The sequence below is a fragment of the Strix uralensis genome, chromosome 2 (genome assembly GCF_047716275.1).
Source record: "Strix uralensis isolate ZFMK-TIS-50842 chromosome 2, bStrUra1, whole genome shotgun sequence".
Classification (NCBI taxonomy): Eukaryota; Metazoa; Chordata; class Aves; order Strigiformes; family Strigidae; genus Strix; species Strix uralensis.
Genome location: NC_133973.1, coordinates 135,290,068 through 135,315,880, shown reverse-complemented (window position 1 = coordinate 135,315,880; position 25,813 = coordinate 135,290,068). Strand labels below are relative to the sequence as shown.

General features: G+C 39.9%; 1 protein-coding gene and 1 long non-coding RNA gene across 3 annotated transcripts in view; one reads left to right on the top strand and one right to left on the bottom strand.

Moving 5' to 3' along the window:
- Positions 1 to 3,151: 3,151 nt before the first annotated feature.
- On the bottom strand, positions 3,152 to 4,623 carry LOC141940290 (uncharacterized). Its single transcript, XR_012627940.1, has 3 exons — positions 4,530 to 4,623; positions 4,252 to 4,315; positions 3,152 to 3,533 (listed from the first exon to the last, which is right to left on the bottom strand). It is a non-coding gene; the product is annotated as an uncharacterized LOC141940290 (long non-coding RNA).
- A 139-nt stretch (positions 4,624 to 4,762) lies between these two features.
- ACER3 (alkaline ceramidase 3) overlaps positions 4,763 to 25,813 on the top strand; it is a 58,933-nt gene continuing 37,882 nt past the window's right edge. Inside the window, exons 1-2 of one of the 2 annotated variants that reach the window (XM_074860463.1) lie at positions 4,763 to 4,898; positions 24,812 to 24,922. In XM_074860463.1, the coding sequence (XP_074716564.1) occupies positions 4,796 to 4,898; positions 24,812 to 24,922 (214 nt within the window). In that variant the 5' untranslated portion in view covers positions 4,763 to 4,795. Of the gene's footprint in view, positions 4,899 to 18,389; positions 19,263 to 24,811; positions 24,923 to 25,813 lie in introns of those variants that run through there. The other variant, XM_074860464.1, reaches the window with a different exon arrangement.

Sequence of the window (25,813 nt, the reverse complement as noted above, 5' to 3'; positions counted from 1 at the left end):
ATCTCAAATGACACAAGATGCCAGTGTTTAAGGAAGTGAACTGAGCCTTTAAGGCAAGATCCAAATTGAGATTAACACACTTAAATATTGCTATAAAGTTCACGTAAGTCTCTTCATATTGAGTTCTGTGTACATAAGTTAGCAGGCAGAAAAAGACAGCTTGCTATATTTTTCCTAAAGAGAAAGCTGTTTACAAGTGTAAACAATGAATTGTTACAGCATTTGCTTTTGCTTTTTGAAAGCATGAGAAGAATTTCAAAGCACAAAGGCAGACCGATTCCCAGATTCCTTTGAAAGTCGATGAGATTGAGGCACATGCCACTTGTGCTTTTGGAAAGTCTCCCTCCCATGATAGATTTTCATTTGATATTTCAACTTAAACTGGTGAACATCTACCATAGACATTTTGCAGCTGATAAGGGCTCTGATTCACATATAAGGGTGAAATAAGATCAGATGACTGCAAAAGTTACTAAACCAAGCTCTCCTTCTATACTTTTCCCAGTGTCAACTGCTTCTCCCTCGGGAATGGCTGAACAGCAGGTTTATCTCCTCCCGTACCAATTTCAGCCCTGCAAATTAATGCAAACTGACATTAATTTTATTTCATGCTAATACAATGGGTTGAAAGCTGCCAGTGCTTGGAGACACCTACACATGCTGTCTGCTTTCAGGGTAGTAACTACTGGGTGCAGATAAGCTTCAGCTTAATCCACCTGTACAAGAAAGCAAACATCCTGATTTTGGTAAAATGGGACCTGCTGTGGATGGTATCACCTGCCTCAGCATTTGATTTGAAAGGTTTTGGGATACATCTTGATAGACCCGATCAGATAGGCTTGTGCTAGAAAAAGGATGAAGAAAAATGCCTCCCTAAAATATGCTTTGAGGATTGGATATAGGACTGAACCATCCTCTGCATGAGGGAACATCCTCTCCTCGGCAGGTCGTGCTCCTTTCCTAAATACCTGCACCCAGCAGCCCCTGTTTGTTTTCATCAACCCGTTACAGCACTGTTCAGGATGTTGTATTCATACCTGAGCCCTTCAGTGCTGGATGCTCACAGCATCCAGAGAGCTGAAAACTGTGATGCTGTCATTCACGACCACAGCCGTTTGCCAAAATGCATACAGTAGCCTTGAAAATATGACTAAGAACAGTCACATTACGCTGGCGAGTTTATGAATATTTATATGGCTCTAGGACTTGAGTCCCTTTGATGATGCTTTATGAATGCATGACTCCCATTTAATTTCAGCGCAGACATTTCTGCTTTACCTAGCTATGAATAGGAAATCAGTTCTGCTAAAGTCTGCTGAAGTTTCTTGGATCAGATCCTTCTTCACGATAGGAAACAACTTCTCTTTTTCACGCATTCAGGTGCCAATAAATTTCTGTGATACTACTTCAGGCATAATTATCATCATCCCAACAACAGTGCTCATAAAGAGCCCTTAAACTTCAAGGCACTTTACAAAGAGTCTGATTCAGGCTCTTATAATCCTGCTTTTAGCATCTTACTCATGCTATTTGCATATAAATCAATGGGATAAATTACATGTTACACAGGATCAGGCTTGCAGGATCTAGAGGTGTTAATGACCTTTTTCTGTAACCAGTACAGACTAGACAATTAGCAGAAAGCTGCCAATAATGACATTTTGAGCTGCACTATTTGGAAACCGACGTTACCATGAGATGTGAGACTCTCGAGCTGAGAACCCTGACTCAGGATTCCACACCTAAGATGCTGGATACACTATGACCCAATAAAATAAGATCCTAGAAGAGCACAGGTTCATAATTAACCTAAAATTTGAACAGGCCATTTGTAGCACAAAATTCAGCTTTATTTATGTGACTGATACCTTTATTTTAACATTAATAGGACCAAGTAGTGAAAACATCTTCAAGATTTTCCAATTTTATCTCCTGCTTGTCATGCATATACCAATGAGAGGGAATATGTACAATCTTCTCCAACATAGCCATAATAAGTTCTAATCAATCTGTTTGTTAGGTCTCATTTTATGCAGAAATTAAACAATGAGCAGCACAAGGCGCCATAAAGTGTTTGCACAGAGCAGGGATATAGAAAAATGTTTTTCTTCAGGTCTCATTCCCTGAATTTTACAGATCACAAAGAGAAACAGCTGAACGCATGCTATTTTTGAAAAGCAGCCCTTTCCCATTTCCCAAGCGAAAAACTATTGGATCCACATCCTAAATTTACAGCACATATCCCTCTAGTGCTGTTAACTGACGTGACTCAATTGACTGAACTGATCAGTTAAGCCGTGAGGTTTCAGGGCAACACAAAACTGTCTGGAAAGAAGATCCTTTGCCACAGGCAACCATAGGCCACAGGACTCCATTACGCCCTTTGCATGTCAAGTACATTTTTAGTAATACTGAAAATAAGCATTTCAGGAGCTCTTATGTTTGTTCCTTTACTTGTTATTTCAGAAACAAGACATTCCCTCCATAGGTCGTAGGTTGTACAGATCAAAGAAAATCCAACACCTGAACATAGGTAGGTTTGACTGTCTAGTCAGATCGACCACATTCAGATGCAAATAACTCCAGGCTGTCACATTATACCCAGTGCAGTAATGTACACTACAAAGCATAGCTCAAGGTTAGAGAGGAAAAGTACTGCTTTTAACCTGCGTTATTGTAACCACGGAAATGGTCAAAGTTGGTTTTGTGGAAGATGAATTTACCTTTAACAAAACAGTTTTAGGAAAAAAAAGTGTGTATTATAATGGTTTGTGGCTGGCTCTTCAATACAATCCTGCTGCAATGACTGAAAGGTTTGCCAGAGTTCAAAAGCAGAGAACCAAACCACAGAATAAGTCAGAAATAAATGCATATTGTGATGGAGAATACTACAGAAACGTGCCAAATAAATAAAAATTCCTCAATGATTCAAATTAAGGGCTAGCTATACATTTCTGCTTGTCTTTCTATCTAGAAAAAACCCAGAATGAGTAACAACCCACATTGTTGTTATTATCTACCCCATACAATCTTTCATTCACTTATTTTTCCCAACTTTAAAGCCAGCTTCATGTCTGACTTCTGTTTCTATTATGGTTACAAATATTCTCACATCCAGCATGCCTGTGATGAGAATAGAAACAAGCATCAATATTTTTAATCGTTTATTTAAAGCCAAATGTAATTGAATATTACACAAATTCCTTGTTTCTTCATATTGTTCCCATTTTGTGCTCCTGGTGTGCAAATGGGACAGTTATTTCTTTATTTTCTGAGCTACTGCAATTTCAAACTTTGAATTATTTGTTAAGAACTTTTAATCTTAAAATGGTTAACCATAACAAAGATAGATCAGAGCCCTACAAACTTCCCTACTATATAACCTGAACCTTCAAAACTCCAAAAAGCTAAAGTGCCTCAAGCAGGCTAGAATCCTCCTCATTGTTTACAACCAGTTTTGTGCTTCCACATCAGTTTGGTACTCTTCCAGACCTCAATCTTGAAAATCCAAATCTGGGAAGAATAATCTGTATCTGAAAAAAACCAAAAAGACAGGTCCTCATAAAAAAATGCCCAGTGAATTTGACGATGTTTTGACAATCTAAATATTTTATCATGGCCATCACTAAAATCAATTTTGCTTTGAAGGCTTTATGTCATTATGAAAAACACTGAATACATCTCTACCTGATGCTGAAAGCCATTATATACAAGCTGAACTACAGAAGGCAGGTTATTCTTCACGACAGATGTATACATTATGAAACATAAGCATTTACACTAGGAAAGGTCCGTGTTTAGATCGTAGTTTTTTAGCTTACAGAAGGGGAGGTGAGGAGAAACAAGATGGGGAAAAAGAAGTTTGTGTGTTTATATGCAGGTATAATCCATTCTGCTGACCAGCAGTGTATAACCACTGTGTACAGCCCTCAAGGTCTGCCCAAAGCTTCTCGTAAGTCTTTGGACCTTTTTCTGAAATATAAAAACCACACGATATTTTTAGGCCTTTACTTGTGCATTTTATTCTTTTCCCATGTGTTTCAAGTCCTTCCATTTTTAGACTCTACTTGCCTTTGGATACTAACTCCGCTTGAAAAGCACTTTGCATATTATGGGTGTAAGTATAGTACGCGTAGTAAGCACAGAGGAAACTAAATAAGGCATCAGATGAGAGAAAACCCCCGTGTAGTAGGCAGTGCTATAAAAAAACCTCCTTCCTCCTCCCAGCCCACGAGTACGAGAAATACTTGCCTCTTCATTTAAAAACATGAAGCCAGTGCGCTGCTTCGCTCGCGTTACAAAACCTCCCCTCAGCCTACAAGGAAAAACAGAGAGGGGAAACCACCTCAGTGCTCCCAAACCGACCTGGAGCAGCGTTATTTTACCCGAAAAGCGGGTGAGAAGAGAGCGGCCGCAGCGAGGCCGTGAGGGTGCCCGCCCTGCCTCCCCTCCGCAGGGGCGTCGCGCCGGCCCTTTGTTCTCCCAGCCGGCCTGTCCCCACGGATTTTCCCTAAATCCGCCTTTTTCACCTCAACATTTTTCTCCCCTTCAAGTTTCCCCCCTCAGACGAGCGCGAAGCCGCCCGATGCGGCCTTCCCGCGCCCGCAGGCCGCAGCCCGTCGCCATAGCAACCGGCGGCCTCCCCCCCCTCCGGCCCCGCTCCCTCCGCGGCGGCTCCTCCCCAGGCCGGGCGGGCCCAGCACCGCTCCCCGCCTGCTGCCACCGCGCTCGGCGTTCTTCCTTCTCCCTCCGCCTCCTTCCCCTTGCTCCGTTCTGGCGTGAAGCGGGCGCCGCGATGGCTCCGGCCGCTGACCGGGAGGGTTACTGGGGCCTGCCGACCTCCACCTTGGAGTGGTGCGAGGAGAACTACGCCGTCTCCTACTACATCGCCGAGTTCTGTGAGTGGCCGCTCCGGCCCCGGGGGCCGCGTCCCAGCCGCCGCCGCCGCCGCCTCAGTCACCCCCGCCCCAGCCTTTCGTGCCCTCACCCCACTGACTAGGCCCCACGGCAGGGAAATCCCCCCCTGCTCCATAGCCCCTCTTTCCTGAGGGGGGGCAAATGGCGACGTAACGGGGCAGCTGCCCCTCAGCCAGCGCCGGCGGGTGGAAATGGGTGTTTTCCTGTCCCCTTCCCGCCCGGATCCTGTCTTGAGGAGGGGGTGGTGTAGCCCCCTCTCTCCCCGTGCCCCAGCGTGTTGTTTGGCCCCGGGCCATCCCAAGTTTGTCCCTTCGGCCTGTGTCCGAAGTGATGGTAGGGCAGGAGGAGGGTGTCCGGGGGCCTGAGGAGGCATCGAGGGGGTGATGGGATGTGGTGGGTCTCAGGGGGCTTGGAACTGGGGCAGGGGTGGTTGTGTGGCTCTACGTGGGTGACTGAAGAGGAGAGTTTTCACTGAAATCGTGTTCGGGGTGCTATGCTGGAAAGCTGCACAGGTCTGCAGCTCTGCTCCCTGTCAAAGGAGATGGGGAGCATCTGCCCAGCCACAGCCGGTCAAACCAAGCAGAACTGTTCAGGGAAAGCAGGGAGGGAGAAGGTATTGTACGGAAGAGACGTCTTCATCCAGGAGAGACACCTTTGCCCAGCTGGTTTTTGGTGGGTCTTGACCGTCATCAGCTTGCTCTGTTGCAGGTGGTGGGAGTTAGTTCTGTTTGAAGAGTTGCTCTGTTGCAGGTGGTGGTCTTTTAGGATAGCTCAGAGCAATGGTAAGAGAACAGGCTGTTGTTTTGACCTCAAAACTCTGTTTTTCAGAGGCAGTTGGGAATTTGGATATATTCAAGCACATTTTAGGGAAAGAAGAAGGTGCTTTGACTCCAGAGTCATCCAGCGGGTGCTTGAGAAAGGAGTATATTTGGGTAGCTGGTAAAGGATCAAGCCCTCTGTCACCAATGTTTTGCTGAAAAATGAAATATTTTTGTATCCTAGGCAGTCACTTTAAAGGGTGTAGTAGTTGCAGTTATGTGCTGCTACCTGACAGATGCCCTGTCCTATAGAAAGCTTTCACACATAAGGTAGGTGGCTGCTTTTGAAGTGTTAAGACCCTAGGAAAGTATTACTAAAGTGAACAGGCTCACCTACCCTGAAGTGCTCGAAGTGAGCAATCTGAGGAGGCCTTTCACATAGCTGGGATGCTTCAGCAGCTCTTTGGAAGAGCTTGGCATGCAGGAGGTGGAAGGTTCTGGGTGTCCATGCCAGACTGTGACTCTTGATTACAAACACTGACATGAGCGAAGGACCAAAATGAATAGTTGTGAAAGAGTTTTCAGAGTGTGGGAATGGGAAGGAGTACAGGGTCTGAATAACAGTAGCATCGGTGGCATAGAAACTCAGAGGAAAAAGGAAGTTGGTGTGTGGATTTATGGCTGAGAAGAGGCAGGCCGGCTGAAGAGGAAAGAAAATTAAATACTGTTAAAACGAGGCAAACTTAGTTTTTAAATAGAATGAGACTTTTTCAGAGTATGTATTTTTGTGTTTTCCTCATGGTGAAAAGTAATTAGTGAGATAATCCTCATAGGGAAGAGGAAGCTCTGTTACTTCACCAATGTAAAAATAAATTTGACTAGCATGTAAATTTTTGAAATAATCCCCGCATTGTTGGCCTTGTGAACTGATGCTTGTCATCTGCTTCTAGATTATGCAGGAGAAGGAAGATGAGGATGAGATTAATGGTGGGATGGAAAGGGGTGTGTGCTGAAGAAAAAGCTGCTAATTATAGAAGGTCTGGTCCCTCCTTCCAGTTTTGGTGTTTGGGACCACAGTTTGTCAGTTGCACTGAAAAAAATGTGTATAAGGCCTGTGCTGTAAATTAAAGCATTTAAATGGTCCAGCTTTAAAAAGCAAAACAATAAATAAGTCCACTTTATTTTAGGGTTAGTTTAACAGTAGATAATTTCAGTAGAGATTTCACGATGGTTTAGATTTTCTTTAGCAATAATTCTCTAACTGCACTTTCAGGGTCAGAGGAAATATTTTTTTTTTTTTTAATGATATGAACCCACTGCATTTAAATCTTAGCCAGCAAAAGTTGGTTGGCAGTGTATCTTTCATAAAACAACTAAGGGGTCTTTCCCAACTTTCTCTAAAATACTTAATGTGAAGCAAATTACTTTGGAAGGTCAGAGAAACGGTACCGTGAAATCTAGTTGCTTTAGCAGAAGAGCTGAGGGTATATTCGGGGTCTGTGTGGCCCAGTGGTCTTCTGGCAGTTGCTGTGCCTTTATGGCCTTCTTACTCTATCAAAAATTCAAATTCAGAGAGCAAATGGACCAGAAAGTACAAAAATTTTTTTCTCATCTCTCTGAGTTCTCATTGTGGTCATTTTTGATGTTGCTTGATGCTGTTTTTAAAACTCATGCCCAGCCTTTATTACTTTTTTACCTTACAAGAACAGTGAAAATCAGTTTCTGATGTCTCACTGTCTTGGTACCATGCAGTTAAGCTGATGGTATTTAAAAAATTTCCATTAAATGTTTGTTATAAATCATTTATAAGAAACTATTGGAGGCCTGAAGCTTGAAGGATACTGCAGGTCCAAATCAAATACTATGTTTTCCTTCGGTTGTGGGCTGAAAAGCCAACCTGAAAGCTTGTTGTGCAAATTACGGCTTTGTGCCGTTTAGCAATTTGTTTTTAATATGCTAATTTTAGTACAACTTGCTGCATTGTGTTCCAGAAGCCTACATGCAGTTCTTTGCCATTCACTTCTTAAAGAACTGGTGTAAATGATGGCAGCTAATCAGTTGTATGTATTCAGAGAAGTGAAGGTGAGGTAAGGTGTTTCTGTAGCACTTCATATTTGCATACTCTTGATGTACCCCAAACACAATGACCTGTATTCAAAGATTCATTTTTTTAATAATGAAAAATGCTTTTTCTTGCCTTTCTGAGTCTGTACCTAGTCAGTTTTCCTCCCTTGTGGAGGTGGATGACTAACTGCTCTACATCCTTCTGTAGAATATTAAACCAATTGAAATGGAAAACCAGTTGTAAAGAATTATTTTTCCAGCTTAACTATGTTAAGCCTTAAAATGACTCTTAGATCCCTCTCTGATCAAATCTATTGTATGGCGTAGTAATTCCTTCTTCAGGGTTTCTCAGGAGTTTTGGACTGACTCCTGTGTGCTAGAGAGCAAGCAGTAGAGATGCTATTTTTTTTTTTTTTAACTAATCTTTCCCAGCTCCCAGTGCTTGTGTGCTGAATTACCCAAGCCTTTGTACACCAACTTAAGCAAAATAATAATAAAGAAGGAAAAAACCAGCATTCTCCCACCCAAGCAAACAGAACAAGGTCAAATGTAAGTGCTGTTCTTTAACACTAAGTGCTTAAATTTTACAGTTTACTCCTTATTTTAGCAGGGTTGATGTTTCAGGCCAGTTTAGCCCACATAGTGTTTAGTTTTGGGGGTCTGTTTTGATGTGAATGTCTCTATGACAAATGCCTTGCCCGCCTTGCGTTCCCTGTCATCCCTGTGCGAAGGGTTTGTCTTGTGGAATATGAGGAGTGAATATAACTAATCTGCATAAATCTCCTTCATTGAAAATACGGAGAGTAGTATCAATTTAAACAAATCTTTTAAATTCAAAGGAGCCCTGTGTGGTACCCAAAGGCTTATAATTCTCAGTCAGGAGAACTGTGGGGGCAAATTTGTTGTTGTTATCAACTCAGTGCTGTGTTTGAGTTTGGATCAATCTAAAGTGATGTTTCCAGGTATATGAAATATTGCCTTGAGCTATCATTGTCCATGAGTAATATGCATCATTTACCACATGACTGCTTTTGAGATAGTATATCCTTATGTTGGCATTTACAGCAGCAAGCATCTGGAATATAGCTTTGGGCTTCTCAAGGAACTGGTGAAATCGTTTCTTTCTTGGCTTCTGGTCCTGTCTCAGTACGTTCTACTATCTTCAGATAAGAAAAGATTATATTTTTTTATTATTATCAGAGTTAAATCCATTGCTTTTTGTTTTCATTGGAGAACTGGTAAACAAATATTTGTAACTGCTTTCCTTATGGGAGCCTTCGTGAGAAAATAAACCAGCTGATCATGAGAATCTGCCCATGTTTCTAGCCACTTCTGCTGCTCTTTAAATCTTTCCTATTTTTGCTTCAGACGAGAGATTAGAGATTGAGATGACTGTTACCTGTGATGTTAGATGTGAGAGATCTCATTAACATGTAGACTGCCATCCGAGCATTCTCTGCGTTGTGAACAGTGACACAAAAATACTGGGATTTTTTTTAAGCTTTGCTTAAAGAAGACAGCTGTCAAAGATACACAGATCTCTGCTTTGCATTGGGATCATTACTTTAGAACTTAACAACTTGCAAAATTTACTTAAAGTTAGAATAATGTCATTAATATTGACTTTCAACTGCCACATACGTAGTCACCTGTTCCTCTTGGGCATCCTGCTGTATTTTGCCTCTTTTGCCAGAGGCTTTGGAAAGCAGCCAGAGACTGTTGGGCTAGGCGCTACCCATGTGAGTTTATTATAAAATAAAGCCAACTCTGTCTGGCTTCAAGAACTCTGTTCTTTCAATAATAAAGTGGCAGGTGAAAGAAAAATCATCAGGATTAACTGGGTGTGATCAGCCCAACTGCCTGGCTGCAGCTGAATCATTTAAAGACATCATGACACAGATCAGTTCTCAAGTGTGATTTGAGAGAAGAGGATGTCACAGACTTTAAGACTGAAAGGGATTTGAGTGTGTAACTTTAATGACCTAATTGCAGGAAGCCACATCACAAGTTTCCTCTTCAAATTTATCAGGCTCCTTGAGGGAGCTCCGTCAAGTTAGGGGGGCAATACCATGGAAAGGTAAAGGGAATATTAAACTTATTGATGGTGGCTACAAAGTCAAGTGGAGTGTACAGAACAGTGCTCAGCTGCGGGATGCTTTTTAAGAAAACACTTCTAGCTCCCTTTCTGGGCTGCAAACAAAAAGAAGTTGAAAGAGGGGTTCCTTCCTTCAAAGAATAATATAGTGGAGGTAGACTCATAAGCCAAACGGATGGTCTCTGCTTTCATGCTTTCTTACTTCTTTAATGATTGTGAGTGATTTTGAGTCAGTGGCACATACTGTAGCATTAATTTATTTCCCTTCCCAGTTTGTAAATATATATACTTGACTTAAGCCTGAAGATAATCTTGCAGCACTGTTTTAATGCCTTTTGCCACAATTAATAACTTACTTTAATTCTTCCTTTTTTTTTGTTTGTGTCTCTGCCACTTTCGAATCCATGGTGCAACTCTACCTTTCATCTCATCACAGCTTAATTTTCCATTTTTCCCAAGAGCTTTCATTGAAAGAGAGGCTCAAAGACTTTTGGAAACTCTACATTTGTCCAACCAACAGTTCTCATTTATCGCTCACTTTATGGATATGCTTAAAACTTGATGGACGCTGTGGTAACGGACCACATGTGTGTTTATCTACTAATACTTGTGTAGTTATTAAGTGACAATAAAATTCTTAAATATGGTTTAACAAAGCATTTTATTACTCTATAATTACTGCTTCATATTCAGTACTTGTACAGCTGGCAATTGGACATCTGCCACTCCAAATGGTAACAGAGCAATGGCATTTGTACGATTTAATTTTGCTTATGTGCAAACTAGGGCAGACAGGTTTATGAACTGCATGATATGAGTTTGCAGAATACATACTTGTAGCTAGAAATACAAAGATTAATGTAAAATAAATTATGGTAAAGAAACACTGCTGACATTTAAATGCCTTTAAATGAGCCTTTAGTCACAGATAAAAAAGCTGTTGTCATAATTGAAAGAGAAAAATGTCTTTAGTTGGGGGCTTGTGTCTTTTTGTCTGTGTGTGTAACTGCTATCTGTGTAATGCATTTCCCATATTTGCTGGAGCCTTTCACAGATCAGTGGGGAAGATGTTTTTTAAACAAAAGAAAGATTTAATAATCACTGCAAAAATGTTCAAAGGAACTCTGGGAGTTGTCTCCAGTCCCAACAGCTCAGCAGTATATGGTCGTTTTATCTTGCAACATGCAAGTGCTAACACACTTGACTGTTTCTCTGACTATCTCAAAAGCTTAAAGAGGAACACAGAAATGTTCATGGATCTTAAAAGATTAAGAAAATGCACAGAATTCTTTTATTTCAAAATATGTATCAAAAAATGAAATTTATAATGCTAGAAGGGAACCCACTTATAAGTGGTTATTAGGGAGAAGATACCTACCTTTGATTGGAGTTTTCTAGGCATGGGGCTCTTTACACAAGCCTCATTAATTACAGCCATTTTTTAGTCATTAGCAGAGAAGGTGAGCTGCTGCATGAATTAAAGGTTCTTGGTTATTCTGTGGTTGTGGAAGTACTACAAAGAAGGAAGGAGGGTGTCAGGAAGAGAGAAGTTTCTAGAGAATGTTACAACTCAAAAAAAAAAAAAAAAAAACAGAGCAGCACTGCTTTACTGTCAGTCTTTTACTGTTAATTGATCTGAATATTCCCATATAGGCAAACTCTGGGTAGAGTCTCAGTGATTTTGCTGGGCACTGTTTACATTTAAGGTTTCAGGCACAGACCCTTTTGTGCACTTGAAAATACAGCTGTAAAATACTTGAGGTTTTTGTGCTAACTCAAAAACCTGAACTGTCTGACCAGGATATTTTTTTTCTATCTGTTTTTACAAATGAATTTCCTTGAAGAAATACGCTGCGTATGCACTGTGATCAGTGACAGAAAAACAGACATTTTCTGAGCAATCGGTGCAGTCAGGATATGCAGGGTCATTATTTCCCTTACAGTAAGGTGCAGTGACCTCTGATAGGATACATAGTTCAGTATGTGTGGGGTTTGGGAGGCAGAAGTAGCCCTCTCTGTCAATCCCGGCAGGGCAATGCACCCTTTGTGCCCCCTCCCAGCCTCACGAGGTTCCTCTCCAGTTCTCTGCCTTTCCAGCAACTGGTGACTCAACCTGCCCTCCACGTTGCAGGGCTTTCCTGAGGGAAATTCCAAACTTTATTTCAAAATTGAGATTAGTGTCCAGCAACATATCTGTTTCCCAGCTGTGTCCTGGGGCTTTATTTTATTTGGTTTTGCATTATTCCTTGGTTCCTTTGGACTTGTTTTCCAAATCCAGTGTCCTTGGAGTAACCCTGCAATGATGTGTGCAGAGTGTGTGTCTCTTAAAGGATCTCCAGCTAGCTTTGTGAGCAAGAGGGTATTTTCCCTTGCAGCCTAGTCCAGCCATTGTTGTCCTGATACTCCTCTCTAACCAGAGGAGCTGGAGAAGGGGACAGTAGTGTGGGCTGGTTCAGCTGGAGAAAGGTTCAGGATGTTAGTTTGAGACTTGACTTTTAGGTTTGAGGAGAAGGCAAGGCTTGGTGGTCTTTAGGCAGGAAAGCAGACAAGCAGAATTAGAAAAAGACGTCGTATTGGAGGTGAGCTGAACATCTGCCTCTACCTAACAGCACGATGTGAGCGAAGCCAGGACAGTGTACATAACTCATACTAGCTGTGCCTCTCCCTCAGTTTCTTCCTTCACATCTGCTTTTCTGTGAGTCATGGGTGTATGGCACAGGACACCAGAGTATGTTTTGTATGAATTCCAACTAGTAGGATTTCAACTGTATCGTCATAAAACATGACCCTGGAAGGTCTCTGATTTATACAGTGTTTTAATGAGCTCATTATTTGGAGCGGAAGCTCAAGATGCTACTACCCCGTAGGCTGGATTTTTAGTAATTGCTAATTCCAATTGGATAAGGATTTTCATTTGGACAAGATCCAGCATCTAGGAATCAGATGCAGTATTAGATCAGAGAAGTCTGGTAGAGCTGCGTAGCATAGTTGAACATTAAAAATAGTCTGGACACTGACAATCTTGGGACAAAGTATTTCTGTCATTTGTTCATCAGGTTTTCTTCATCTTCCCTGGTCAGCACCATTTGTTCAGGCAGAGACCTGCCTTCCAACTGGAAAGCAGCTACTGTGATTGCTTCTAATGGGTGTTTTTACCTTACAATGAGGAAACTCAGGGATACCTGAAAAATTACTTACATGTCTTTGAGAAATAGGGTCTGCATATCTGGCTTTCTCTGAAATCAAATGAGTCACCAATAACAGAGAGCTAAAATGACCCAGAGAACTGATTTTATTGTCACAGAGTGGAATTGCACATTTCTTCTAGGTAAAATGGGTGTATTTTTCCTCTACAAGTACTCACAGTTTGCTGTCTAAGAAATGGTATGTTTGTGTGACTCTTGTTATAGACTTGATTGCTCTTGGAGGGAGTTTCCAGTGCTGTCCTCCTGCCAGAGACTGCCAGGTCTAGCACTGGCCCCAGACAGCAGCAGCAGGAGAGCTACAGGGGTATTTCTACAGAGATTCCCTTCGTTCCTCCCACAGGATACAGATTTTTTTTTTTCAGGTTTCAAGTCTTGTAGACTTAACGAAAAAAAAATACAAAGTATATAAACTCAGAGGTGCTCCAGGTGATATTTTGCTCATGAATGAAAACTGATGCCTTTATGTTTTTGTCTTCCTTCAGGTTTTTCTTATTTTTTCAAGTCCTTTTCACAATTGTGGAAATGACCTATATAAGCAGAGAGAACTAACTGTGTGCAACGTGCTGATCAGTGCATGAGTAAACAGCCTGGAAAACTGAAGAAGCAAAACATTTTTCTTTCTGGTACTAAATTGAAAAAATAAATTTAGAAAGAAGATTGGCAATGCACTTAGCGCCCTGTATCTGCAGGTCTAGCTTCTGCAAATGGCTACAGATTAATGCCATCTCCATAGAGCTCCAGCTAGCAGCAGTAGTGTGGAAGTTCATGGCTTTCTTTACAAGTAACAGAGTGAAAACCAGTTGAGCGTTGCCAGTTTGTATGGCTTGAGCCTATTTTGAGCTGGTGAGTGCAGCCTCTAATAAGAATCAGCTCAATTGAATTGTGTAGATGCCTTGGGAAGCAGCAGAGAAGTGCAACATGGTAGTGAAATCATACAGCAGATGTTGTTTTCGTTCACTTAAACAAACTGCTATGGCTTTGTGATCTGTGATATCACAGTTGCTTTTCACTTGGAGGTTTGGGGTTTGCTGGCTGCTAAATCTTTCGAGGCCCAAGTTTTATCTTCCTGTGAGGCCCTTCAGAATATAGTCTTCAGCACAGTACTCAAATGTTAAAACTCTTGAGTCCATCAGAATTTCATTTTTCTTGTCCTTTCCTTCTTTCTCTGTTGTATAGGCTACAGAGAAATATTTTAAAGACATTTCCTTTTCTTAAACACATTCCCTTCCAAGCTCTTAGATTCCCGCCCCCCCCCCCCCCGCCTTTAAACTCTTCCATGCTGATTTCCACATGGCTTTTTTATTAACTTTTTTTTCTGCTTTATGGTACTTTTTCCACACTTGTCTCAAATTTGTCCTCTGAAAGTTTCCTCTGCCAGTCTTTGGGCCACCATTTGTGCTGGGAACCTGGTTGATTTTTTGTACGGTTTTCAACTCTTTCATATCATTATTCAGTAAAACTAACTTCTGCCTGAATGCTTGCCACCCACCTTATTAACTGTTACTGTGTAGATACTATATTAAGTTACATACATAACAAAAAGACAGCATTTAAAGCTCGAACCTTCAATGTGTTGTATATCTCTTCCTGTATTTGGTTTAGATTGTGAGATATATAAGATCTGGACTTTGATCTTACTGTCTTTGTGGAGAAGAAGCTTCATTTTCCCTCTAGATAAGAAGCTTTTGCCAAGGTTTGTGGGTGGATCAGCAACTACCTTTTTTTTTTTCTTTTCCTTTTTCAAGCAAGAACAAGAAAGTTATCTTGAAATGACAATTGGACAGTGACTAAAGAATAGAGTTGGAGTTAGAAATTTTGGACCAGGAGTGACAACCTTTGAGTCTTGGGTTAGTGAATTAATTGGGCACTGCTGAAAGTTCTTGATGGAGGTTGTCATATTAACTGGAAAAAGTTATGAAGACTTTAGAGCAAAGAAGTGCCTACATAAAAGAGATAAAGTGGGGTATTTAGGAGTGAAGAAGAAGAGTCTGAGTCACTTCTGAGATCAGGTGCCTTTCTTTTATCACGTGTTCCAGGTAGCCTTAGAATTTTTCCTGTAAAGCAGTCCTGCAAAAAAGATAGTAACAGATGGGATTTTCTATTAGTACTGCTGATAAGGGAGGGAATGTCACCAATTAGTATTTGAATGGTTGCCGTGTATCTGAATCAGGCTGTGGCTGCTGACTAGTTTCATTAGTCCCACATGTTCTGTTTTACATTTGTCACATAGCATCTCACTTTTAATTTCCTGCCATCCAAGTAGGGCAAAATGGGAAAGAATGGCATGAGTCATTAGTAGGAGAGACTTCAGTCGTGCTGGACACCCAGGGAAATCCACACTGATAGCAAGAAAGGGAGGAAAACAAGAGGATTTGAATTTTGAAGAAAGGCTACTTCAAACTAACACTGCAAATATCTGGAAAAGAGCACTGGTGTGCATTATTCTCTGCCAGCTGCCATCCAGTGAGCATGTTGGGCTCTCCTAATGCACAGCTCTCCTGTCTCACAGCACAGTGCCTGGGAGGGTTCTACCAGAGCTCTGAGGTAATACCCACAGCTTACTGTGCCTCAAGTTGATATCTTTATTTGTGGTGAGGAGTGGCAGATGCTGGGCTGGGTATACTCTGGTAGCTCAAAACTGGCAGCTGCCAAAAGCTGTGCTTTCTGCTCTGGACAGACCCTTAAGCTTCAAGGAGTTGGCCAGGGTGCTGACACGAATCTAGAAGAAGAAAGGTTGAAAGGAGTTAAGTATGATGAAAATTAAATGGCTGATCACTCTGACATTCTATTGGTCACTGCTTAGTTTTAGCAGTAGCTGACAAGTAAGCTTCCCATCTCAGTTGTTTCTTCCAGTCTGACATCATCAACCTGTTTAAAATAACATTTAAAATATGTTTTATTTTGTTTTCCAGTAAAGGCTACAACAGAAGCAAATCTGCCCTTCAGCAACAAGTTTATTGCATGTAATATTCTAACTTTACATCATCTCATCCTAATCTCTTTAGACTTTGATTGCATTTTCCAGCTGTAAGCACTTGCTTTTAGTGAGCTTTCTAGATTGGTATTTCAAATGATCTGCCTGTGTCAACTGTTTTCGCTTGAAATTTACTTGCAAAATCCTTCCAGGTGTACTTCAAAGTAATTGGTCTGCTTGCTATCATCTTAGGTGCACATTTATCAGGGAATTGATGCTTTCTTTTCCATGAGGCTTCCCAAACTCTTGGAAAGCAACATTAAAATATGACAGGATGGTGTATCAGCTAATTGTAATGAAAGTTTATTCCTTATAGTCCAGTTAGTTGCGGGTATCTTGGATTAGGAATAAATTTCTGTAAAGGAGCTGTGTATCGTCATATTTGTCCACGCTGTTTCCTGCAATCTCAAGAAATGGCCAAGGATAGATTCTAACACTTTTGTTACATCCTTTAATACTGTTATTTTTTGTGTAATGGTCCCTTCAAAACCCCAAGACCATTTATTAATGCTTCAGAATGCCCTGCACTTGTGACAGGCATAGGTGTGATAGGCATAGTTAGAACCACAGTAAGATAATTAGCAAAACTGGCTTCAAAAGTGAAGAATATGTCTGTTTGATTTAGCTGTTGATGTAGCTACCTTTATTCTGGCCTGTCACTTCAGAATATTTTTCCTTGCAATTGCTTTCATAATTATCTGTTAAACTGCATAGTTGGTCCTCCACATTTTGTAATCTGCCCTATTAGCCCTCTTCTGAGGAACAGCATCTCATGTAGATCTCAGACTTCACTCATGAAAGACTTCAAGACAGATCCCTCTAAAAAAAAAAAAAAAAAAAAAAAAAAATCAGTCATCCTTCCTCAAAAAAAACCATCAATCCAAGTTCTGGATCTTTAGACATTTTTTCTTAATTTGTGATAGCCTTTAAGAATTCCAGGAGGAGGAGGACGACAACTCCATTAAGCTAAACTTAAGTACTGGTAACAGAAACATTGTTTCTGGAAAGTACTGAGTTCTTACTCTGATGTACTTTCTACTTTGAAGCTTTGTTTAGGAGAGGTGTTCTGGTGAAGTTGTTCATTTTTATTGTGGCAGGTAAGGATGGTCTAGTGTCTAGAGGAAGTTTGGTGTTTGAAAGTCCTGGCTTCAGTTTTATGCAGGTTTCTTTGTGGCTCAGGCACCCTCGTCTAGCCTGTACTCCTCTTGCAGGGATATTGAGGATAAGTACACAGAAGACTGGGGTTGCTCAGACACTGCAGTAATGGAGACTAAATAGGTAACAAATATGTTCTAGATTTGAGGGGGATGAGCAAAAACTTCTTAGTCCAGCAATGAATGTTTCACCATCTAAGTTTAAATCTGCATTATGAACACAATTGTTGGATTTCTGGGATCGCAAGGCTATCAGTTTCTTACGAAGAAACACGTGGAACTTTAAAATTTGGACTTGTGTAGTATTAGCTTTCACTCATTTATTTTTAGTATTATATACTTAAGAAGTAAGGTCAGTGTTAGTACAGTCCCCTGTTAGGTTCTAATTTTCTAGTGTCTTTACTACACAGTAGCAAAGCACTTTGCAGAGAGGTGAGGGTAAAGAAAGGATAGCTTAATTGTAACCTAGGGCAATTCAGAAGCAGTTTAATAAGTGCTTTTGTAAGACGTGCATACCAAAGAGAGGCTTGTGCATTAGAAAATACACCCACACTTTACAGGTTTGAACTGAGCTTTCTTGTGTGTGCACTTTGTTAGGAGTGTCAAGAGCTTTACTCTAATTACCTTTTGATTGTTTTGAAGAACACAAATGTAACATGAAATACTGTAATCGGAGTAAAAACATCTACAAAAATATTAGCTGAACTAGTATGATGAATGCCAAGGGAATGAATTCTGCAGCTGGAATATGAAGCGTGTAGGGCCATAAATCGGAACGTATGACTTGACATAGCATGTTGGAACTGCTCATAAATGAGCACTGGGAATAAAAATAAAATTGTATCGTTAATAATTAATTTATTTTTTTCTAAAATTACCTCATTACCCCTCCCCAATCCAGTAAATCACTGAAATGGTTTACCTCTTTAGAATGGTACCAGCGTACATTTCCATATCCTGGAAAAATGAAGGCCCGGCATGGGAGAAGCAGCCTATAAGATGTAGAAGCACTACCCAGCACGCTGACTTTAAATACTCAAACCTCCCAGGTGGCCACCAGCTCTGCAGCAGCAATGCTGCCTTTAGTTTTTTTGGCCTTGTCCCAGCACTTTGCCTTACTGGGAGCTGCGCTCTGTTGTGGCCGGGGCTGAGACGCGTGTGAGTGAAGCGCAGTGTGCTCACACTAGTGGTATGCATCTGTGTTGAGGGGGAGGCTCTCTTCCTGGCTCCTTTGCTTCCTTTCTTTGCCCGTGGTGGATTGTTTTCTTCATATATCTTGCAGCCTGTTGTCTCTTCTTTGAAATTGTTCCAGGATTTGTGGCTTCTTTTGGGAGATGTTGCTGCTGCCAAATAAACTTGACTTCTAGATGTTCTACCTAAACTTCCCTTTTCCTTCTTTCAGTCTGTTAGTGCTAATCAGAATGCTCTTCTTTAGTAATACAAATATTTTTTTTCAGTCCTTCCCCCATGTAAATCTGTTGGATTGCATGTTGTTTTCTTGTAGCTGCTGCCTGGCTAAGATTTAGGTAGCTGGTTTTTTTTGTTGTGTTTTTTTTTGTTTTTTTTTTTTAAGATCTTTCTTTTCCTTTTTAGTACTCCTGGTTGCTATATCTGACCCCTCTCTCTCATTTGTCCCTTAGTTTTTCTCATAATAGTATGCCAACATCTATACAGAGCTAGATTAATGCAGCATTCCTTTGTAATGTACTCACTTTAGCACATTTTTCTACGGTGTTTTATCTACCTTTTTAATTTTATCATTGCTATGGTCTATATGAACCTGCTCTTTAGATTTCTGATTTTATTTTAAATACCTAGGGAGATCTAATAGTCCCTCTAATAACCCATTAGCTTGAAGTGTTATTTATCTACCCATTTTTATAGTTCTTCAGGAAGCTTTCATAATGTAGCTTATACAGTTCAGTAATTGCTTCACTGTTTGTTTCCTTCAGTATTTTTCCCTTTTTTTTTTTTTATTAGAAATGTAGTGGCTAATACGAGTTGTAGCTGAATTGCTGAAGTTGCAACTTCAGTTAATGTCCAGGTAAACAAAATCAAGGCTTGCTTGGTATCTGGAAAGGAGAATTACAGGAGGTAAGAAATGGATCTTGTTGCTTAAAAATAAACACTTTCAACACCGCCTGCCACCATTTTTTATTTTTATTTTTTAAGTCAGCGTTGGTCCTGTGCTCCAGCTTGGAGTAATACTGTGTTGTTGTTTCACTGAATAACAGGAAGTTTATATTGATCCTTCATGCACATTAGCAAGTAAGGAGTTTAGTAATTACATATTGGCAAAATTCCCGTCGGGATGACTCTGTTTTCTCCCCTTGAGGTCCTTCTGAAATATCAAATGGAGACAGAAGTTTTCATTTCCTGACATTCTGAAGCACAGTTATTGTAGACTTTGAAGTGGAAGATATTAAAAATGGCTGGTGGAAGTGAAAATCTAATTGCTATACTGCCCTCCTGGTGATAAGCTGTAAGCGAAAACAGCACAAGATTGAAGTTAGTGGCCAAAACAGCTGATTCTGTGTAGTTGGGTCTTCTGAACAATCATGAAATGCCTGTATTTTGAAACGTCAGCGATACAAACCTCCTCTGGGTTCCAGCTTAGTTATTATCAACTGATAATATATAGCATATACTATATGGAAACTTGTTGGATTTTATTCAAATTAATTCCTCTGTTGATACTTACAATGCTGTGATAGGTGAGCTATGAAGTACTTGTATCTTAGCAAGGACTCCTGTATTAGGTCTGAATAATTTTCTTATAAGGAAGTACTCTAGATTCTTCTTCAGTCTTTAAGCCGTTAGGCTATGTACTACTCCAGTTCAAATCTAATTTCCAAACACCTTTTTGTCTTTCATTGTTTCACCTTATCTGGTGCTGCTGGGCTACAGGACTACTCTTTTTATGACTTTTTTTTGCTGTTATTCTCTGTGTATGTTCATCTTTCATTTCATATCCCTAGAGATCCTTCCAAGAGAAAAATCTTTCTTTAAAAGAGAGGGTACCTAATGGTAGATGGCCATGCTTTCAAATGTGCCTGACTTGCATTGCTTCACAATTTCTTTAAATTTGGTAAACCCTCTAATAATGCACAACTATCAGCGAACAACTATATATTTGGGGAAATGGAAACTTTATGAAAGTAAGGCCCTTCAAATTTGTGTACTCTGTAACTGTACCACGCTGTCTGTGTAACAGCAAGCAGTATATTGTGCCCATGTTTGCCTGTAAATACTATTTCAATACTCTTTGAGTTTTTGTCTTTGAGGTTGTCAGCCATTGTACAGATCTTTGTGCATTTATGATAATACGCATATTTTTTTAGGACTTGAAGATGACTCTGCACATGCATCGTAAAAAAGACTTGTTGGTTTTGCTGTTGTATTTGTAGAACAGGGTGCAGATGTGGTTTAACACTCATACAGCTGTCCTTCCTGTAGACAGAGGCCTGTTGAAATGATGTTTTGCATAAATTTGATTTTGTTCTGGTACCCATATGGCATTCTCTCAATGAATAAAACAGTATTTTGAAACAATGGTTTGCATTTAAACAGGCTTGAAGACTTCTATGAAAATTTGTAAGGTCAGTCACACAGTCTACATTTATCATGATCAGACATTAATTTAGCACTTTACCTAGTATCTTTTTAATCTTTGTGGACATAACCTGTTTTACTACTGTGGTAGGCCACCACATTGTGTAATCTGGTTCTTGAGTTTACTGAGCTTCACCCTGAAAGCAGGTGGGTTCATCGTGCTGCCCATTCCTGTTGGGAAGCAGCTGTAAATATCTCCTCTTCAGTGGGAAGCTTTCCTGTTAATTCTAGCCCGCATTTATTAAGGGTCAGTATTATCCTTTAGTTCACATCGCTCCCTTTCGTCCTTGGCATTTACCCATGGTATATTTACAGAGCGCAGTTTTATTCCATCCAGCTGTTGTTCTGTTAGGCTAAGTGAGCTAAGCAGTTTTCGTCCCTTCTGATGTAAGCTCCTGTTCATCGCTCCCAAGTGATGCTTCTCTGCACCTGATGGGCTTTCTCTTTTCTTGTATCGATAACTAGAGAGCAGTGTGTTCTACCGTTGGCTTGCATGAAGACATTACTGTTTTTCCCTGCCTCTACTGGAAATAAATTTAGGGAATTTGGTGCCTACAGTGGTGGCTTATGGTCAGTCACTCATCTGCCTCTTCAGGTGGATTAATCCTACATTTAGAATAAGGATTCATATTCGCATTGAAAGGCATGTTCTTGGCCATCATATTTAATCCCGTTCCTGTCATTTCAGTCCCTGAGTTCATTCATTTCCTCCTCCGATAATCTAGTCTGCCTTTCTGTTGACAGACCTTCTGATGATGAAGTGCTGAGAAAGCAGTCTTTGGTCACTAAGGAAAAATGAGATCATTCTGTGGACCAGTATTCAAGGAATCCAGTATTGAAATATAAGCATACTGTACAGAGTTAAATCCACGTCCATCCATGTGCATTCATCTAATTTCTGATATGCTGTATTTCTTACAGGCATAACCAATAATCTCTTCTTTAATTATTTTGCATACCTTCTGCCTCATGCCTTAGTTGCAAGTTCTCCAATCCCTGTTTTGTCCCAAGGAGATCTGCTGCATTTTTTTCCTTTTTTTTTTAAAAAAAAAATAGTGAAAAAGAAAAATATTAGGTTTCCTGACAGTTTAACAAAAAAGGAAGTGAAACAAGTTTTGAAGGAAATAGATAGTGAAGTTGAAAATAGGAAAAAAGTTAATTAACTTTAGAGTTATGGGTCTGTAGTTGTGTCACCTTTTCCTTCTTTCTCGGTATTGTTTGCTAATCTCTGTGCATATCCCACTGCCGTTTTTTGATGGAATTAGTAAAAATCCCTTTTAATGAATTTATAAGCTGTTCTATGTGAGGATAATCCTGTAAAGACTGGCTAGACTTTTATGAAATACGCACTCCTAGGGACCTTGGGTTTGAAAGAGGCCTTGTAGTTTTTGTTCTTGAAAGAAGTAATTTTGCTAGCAGAACACCAGAGGACTTCATTGTTTCCCCACCCCCATTTCCCTTTTTAAAAAATCTGCACAACTTTCAATAAGTATGTTTTGCAAATAGGCTTGCTTAATCCATGCTATAAATGTTCTGAATAATATGGGCCAAAAAGTGCAGAGAAGGAGTGGCAGGAATTTACAGCTAGATTAGGTCTACGGTATTTCCTCTCTCAGCAAGATGGTCCTAGATTAAACACTCGTAAATTTTCCATAATTTAACATAATTATAGCTTTACAGGAAGCGTTGAAACCTTCTCTTTCCTACAGAAGAATCTGTTTTCTACATTCTTACATCCATCTGAAGTCTCTTACCCTACTGCAACTCTCTTCTGAAGTCACGTGCCTTCCCAGTTGCGGATAAACATCATGGTATCTCTTTTGTTCAGCATTTTCATATTTGAATTTTTGCCAGATTTTTGACAGTTTCATAACGACATGACCTTGAACAGTGATATTTATATAATGCCTAATAACTTCTCTTGAAACTGGGCATCATTAAGAACTGCTTTAGAAAGCAGAAGATTCACTATCCAGACTACATAGCCTTTACTCTACTTTTTGAGGCTGGATGACATCTTTGCATGATTTGTGGGAGGACGTGGTCAGTGTACCACACAATACTGAGTTTTAGTGGATTTCTTCCAAACCTGGTCTCCACTGAAAGTGAATCACTGCCTGTTGCAATGCTGAGGGAATGCGGTAAAAGGTTAATGATTCCCCAAAGAATTTAAGCATGAAAAAGGCCTTTTATATTGGTATGAATTTGTATGTCTCTGCAGAGCTGTTTTGATTTCAGCTAAGCTTTTACGTGGAGGAACTTACTACAGAGCTGACTACAGGAGTAAGATCTCTGGCACATCTCTGTTTTGCTTGTTATAACTTGGTGAAATTCGTGGTTGTGCAGATGATGTTAAATCAATAAGTGATTTAAAGAAGGTCTCAAATCAGATGCAGTTTTTATCTGGTTGAGAAGAATGTCTGAAACTGAGATTTGAATCTACTTTGTTAGTAGGTTAAGTTAACTTCTTAAAGATAACTAGGTATACTTGTGCTTCATGCGTTCTGAAATAACCTTTCTTCCATTCGGGTTTGAACTTTCTGTAAACCTATAAATATGGATTTCTGTTCCCAGAGGTGCTGTAATACTTTGGGGTTGTATGATCATAGTTTGGTAGTTTTTACTTTTCTTTGGGATGGATCTTGGGAAGTAAAACTCCTGAAAAATAGGTGCTTGAATTAGGGGAGTGATTCAGACATATCCTGCTCGCTCTTGTTCATTGTTTTAGAAAGTGAAACTCTTCTGAGATTTTTCTGCTGAATAAAAAAGCTAGAACTAGAGTGATTTTGGCCGCTCCATAGCCTCATACATTGTATTTTTCATTGAGATATTTGGAAATTGGACTTTCAATTTTATATACATTTAACTAACTGATGGTGTGTGAAAGTGTGTGGTTTAATTTATGTAAGCAACATTCTGCCTTTTTTAATAGATTTGCTCTTTTTCCCAAATTGTGTGTCATTTTATTCCCATTACATAATCTTTATTCTCAAAATTATGATTTGTGGTTAGGCTAAAAAGCTGAATCTGCGTCCCTTCTGCTGAGAAATGTACCATTTCCTTATGGTACTTTCCCTTTAAACTTCTCAGTATTTCATTGTACTTTTGCATAGGCCAGGACAGTTTGAAAAAAACATCTAAATCAGACTGGGAGAGTAGTCTTAATAAAAAAAAAAAAAATAGGTTCCTCCATCTTCCCCAGTGCTGGAAGAGTTGTCATGGCCTCTGGTATCAGAGCTGGGCTCTTGGCTTGTTCTTGCTTTCTCCGATCTCTGCAACACGTGTCATTTCTTTGCGTTGCATCCCAACCGCAGCAGGGGATGGAGAGCAGTGGTGTCTTGCTGAAGTTCAGGCTCTTGATAAGCTTTGACAGTTGCCTATCACGCCGATCAGTAGTGGCTTCTGACTTTTTGCTATTCCTTATCGTACCCTCTTACAGTCTTTGGTTTTACGCCGTGATCTGTGATGTAGCATCCCATCCGGCTTGGTCTGTGTGTGCGCAGTGAGTAGCACACTAGTAGCAAAGGTCGAACTGGTTTCATTTGGGAACGAGTCACCTTAAAGTATCTGAAGGGAGTGCAGAGGAGAGAGTTCCAAGAATAGGTTTAAGAAAAGAAAAAACCAAACACCTCTCTTAAAATATCAGGCTTGAACTATTTGGGGCTTGTATCTGCTTAAGGAATCGGGTTTTAATTCATGAGCTGTGCAGTCAGGGTAACCCTGTTTTTCTGCCTACTGCCAAGAAAGTAAGCACTATCTAAGTCAAACCTTTTAGTTAAATTAGTATTATATTACTATCCACATATGTGGAAAAGACAAGAGTTAAAATGTTCTTAGCCTTCAAGTAGTTAACTGCTTTGTACCAAAATTTACCTTTGTATTATGTGTAAAAGCAGAAGACAACTTCCAAAAGGGTGTAGCTTTCAGAATGAAAACTACTGAACCTGTCTTTAATGCATGAACGGAGCTTTATTTATTTAAAGTGCATAGTACCCAATTCTAAATCTCTGCTTTTTGTTTCTGTCCCACAGGGAACACAGTGAGTAACCTGATTTTCATTCTACCTCCAATCTATGGTGCGATTCAGACCTATAAAGATGGCCTTGAAAAACGGTATTTAGCTGCATATTTTTGTCTTGCAGGTATGTGTAAAACTTAATTTGCTCTTTCATTATAAAGAGAGGTCAGATGTGCAATGAATATCCAGATATTAATAAACTAAGTACTTAAATCCAAATACTGTGTGTGTGAAACATAAACCTCAATTTGCTATACTTGTTAGTATTTACAGAAAACTGGTATTTGTTGGATGCACATGAAGTTAGAATTCACTAAATAACTTTATGAGATTTTTAAAGTGATCTTTTTCTGGCTTTAAGTCCTGCTCAGTGCATATTGTGTCCTTCTTGGATGATTTACAGAAAATGTGTTACGTGTCCTACTTTCAAACAGTTTCACACTATATTAATATTTTTGTGACATTTGTATGAAACAGTAATACAAGAAATGGCCAAGATCTTGAAGGAACTGGAAAAGCATTCTTTCATGAGTTTGAATTTGTTTTCAGTTCGTCTTTGGCATATACCACCCAACAACCTAACTGCCATTGTATCTGGAAGTTCTGCAAGGGTGGAAGAACAATGGAATATTCATACATAGGTGAACTGAAGGGCCATCTGTTTTTTCTAAAACAGCAAAATCCAGCAAAGAACCAACTTCCTTTAAAACCTGAATTATGCAACTAGAAGTCGTGTTCCTTATGAGAAAAGATGATATTTGAGGATGGTTCAGTTTTGGCAGTTGGGTCTGCAGTTGGGCAGTAGATTTCGCAGAATTTGTGTTTCACAAGATTTCTATGTTTGCTATAGCTCCTCTCTCTGTGGAGGCTATCTATCCCAGTCATCTCAGGGTATGAGATTGGTTTACTGTAGATGTTACTTTTAAGATTGGCAAACTTAAGTATTTGGACAAACATTGTTGAAAACCACATGTCCATATGCTAAACGTATTCTTGAATCCAATTAAACCGTAAT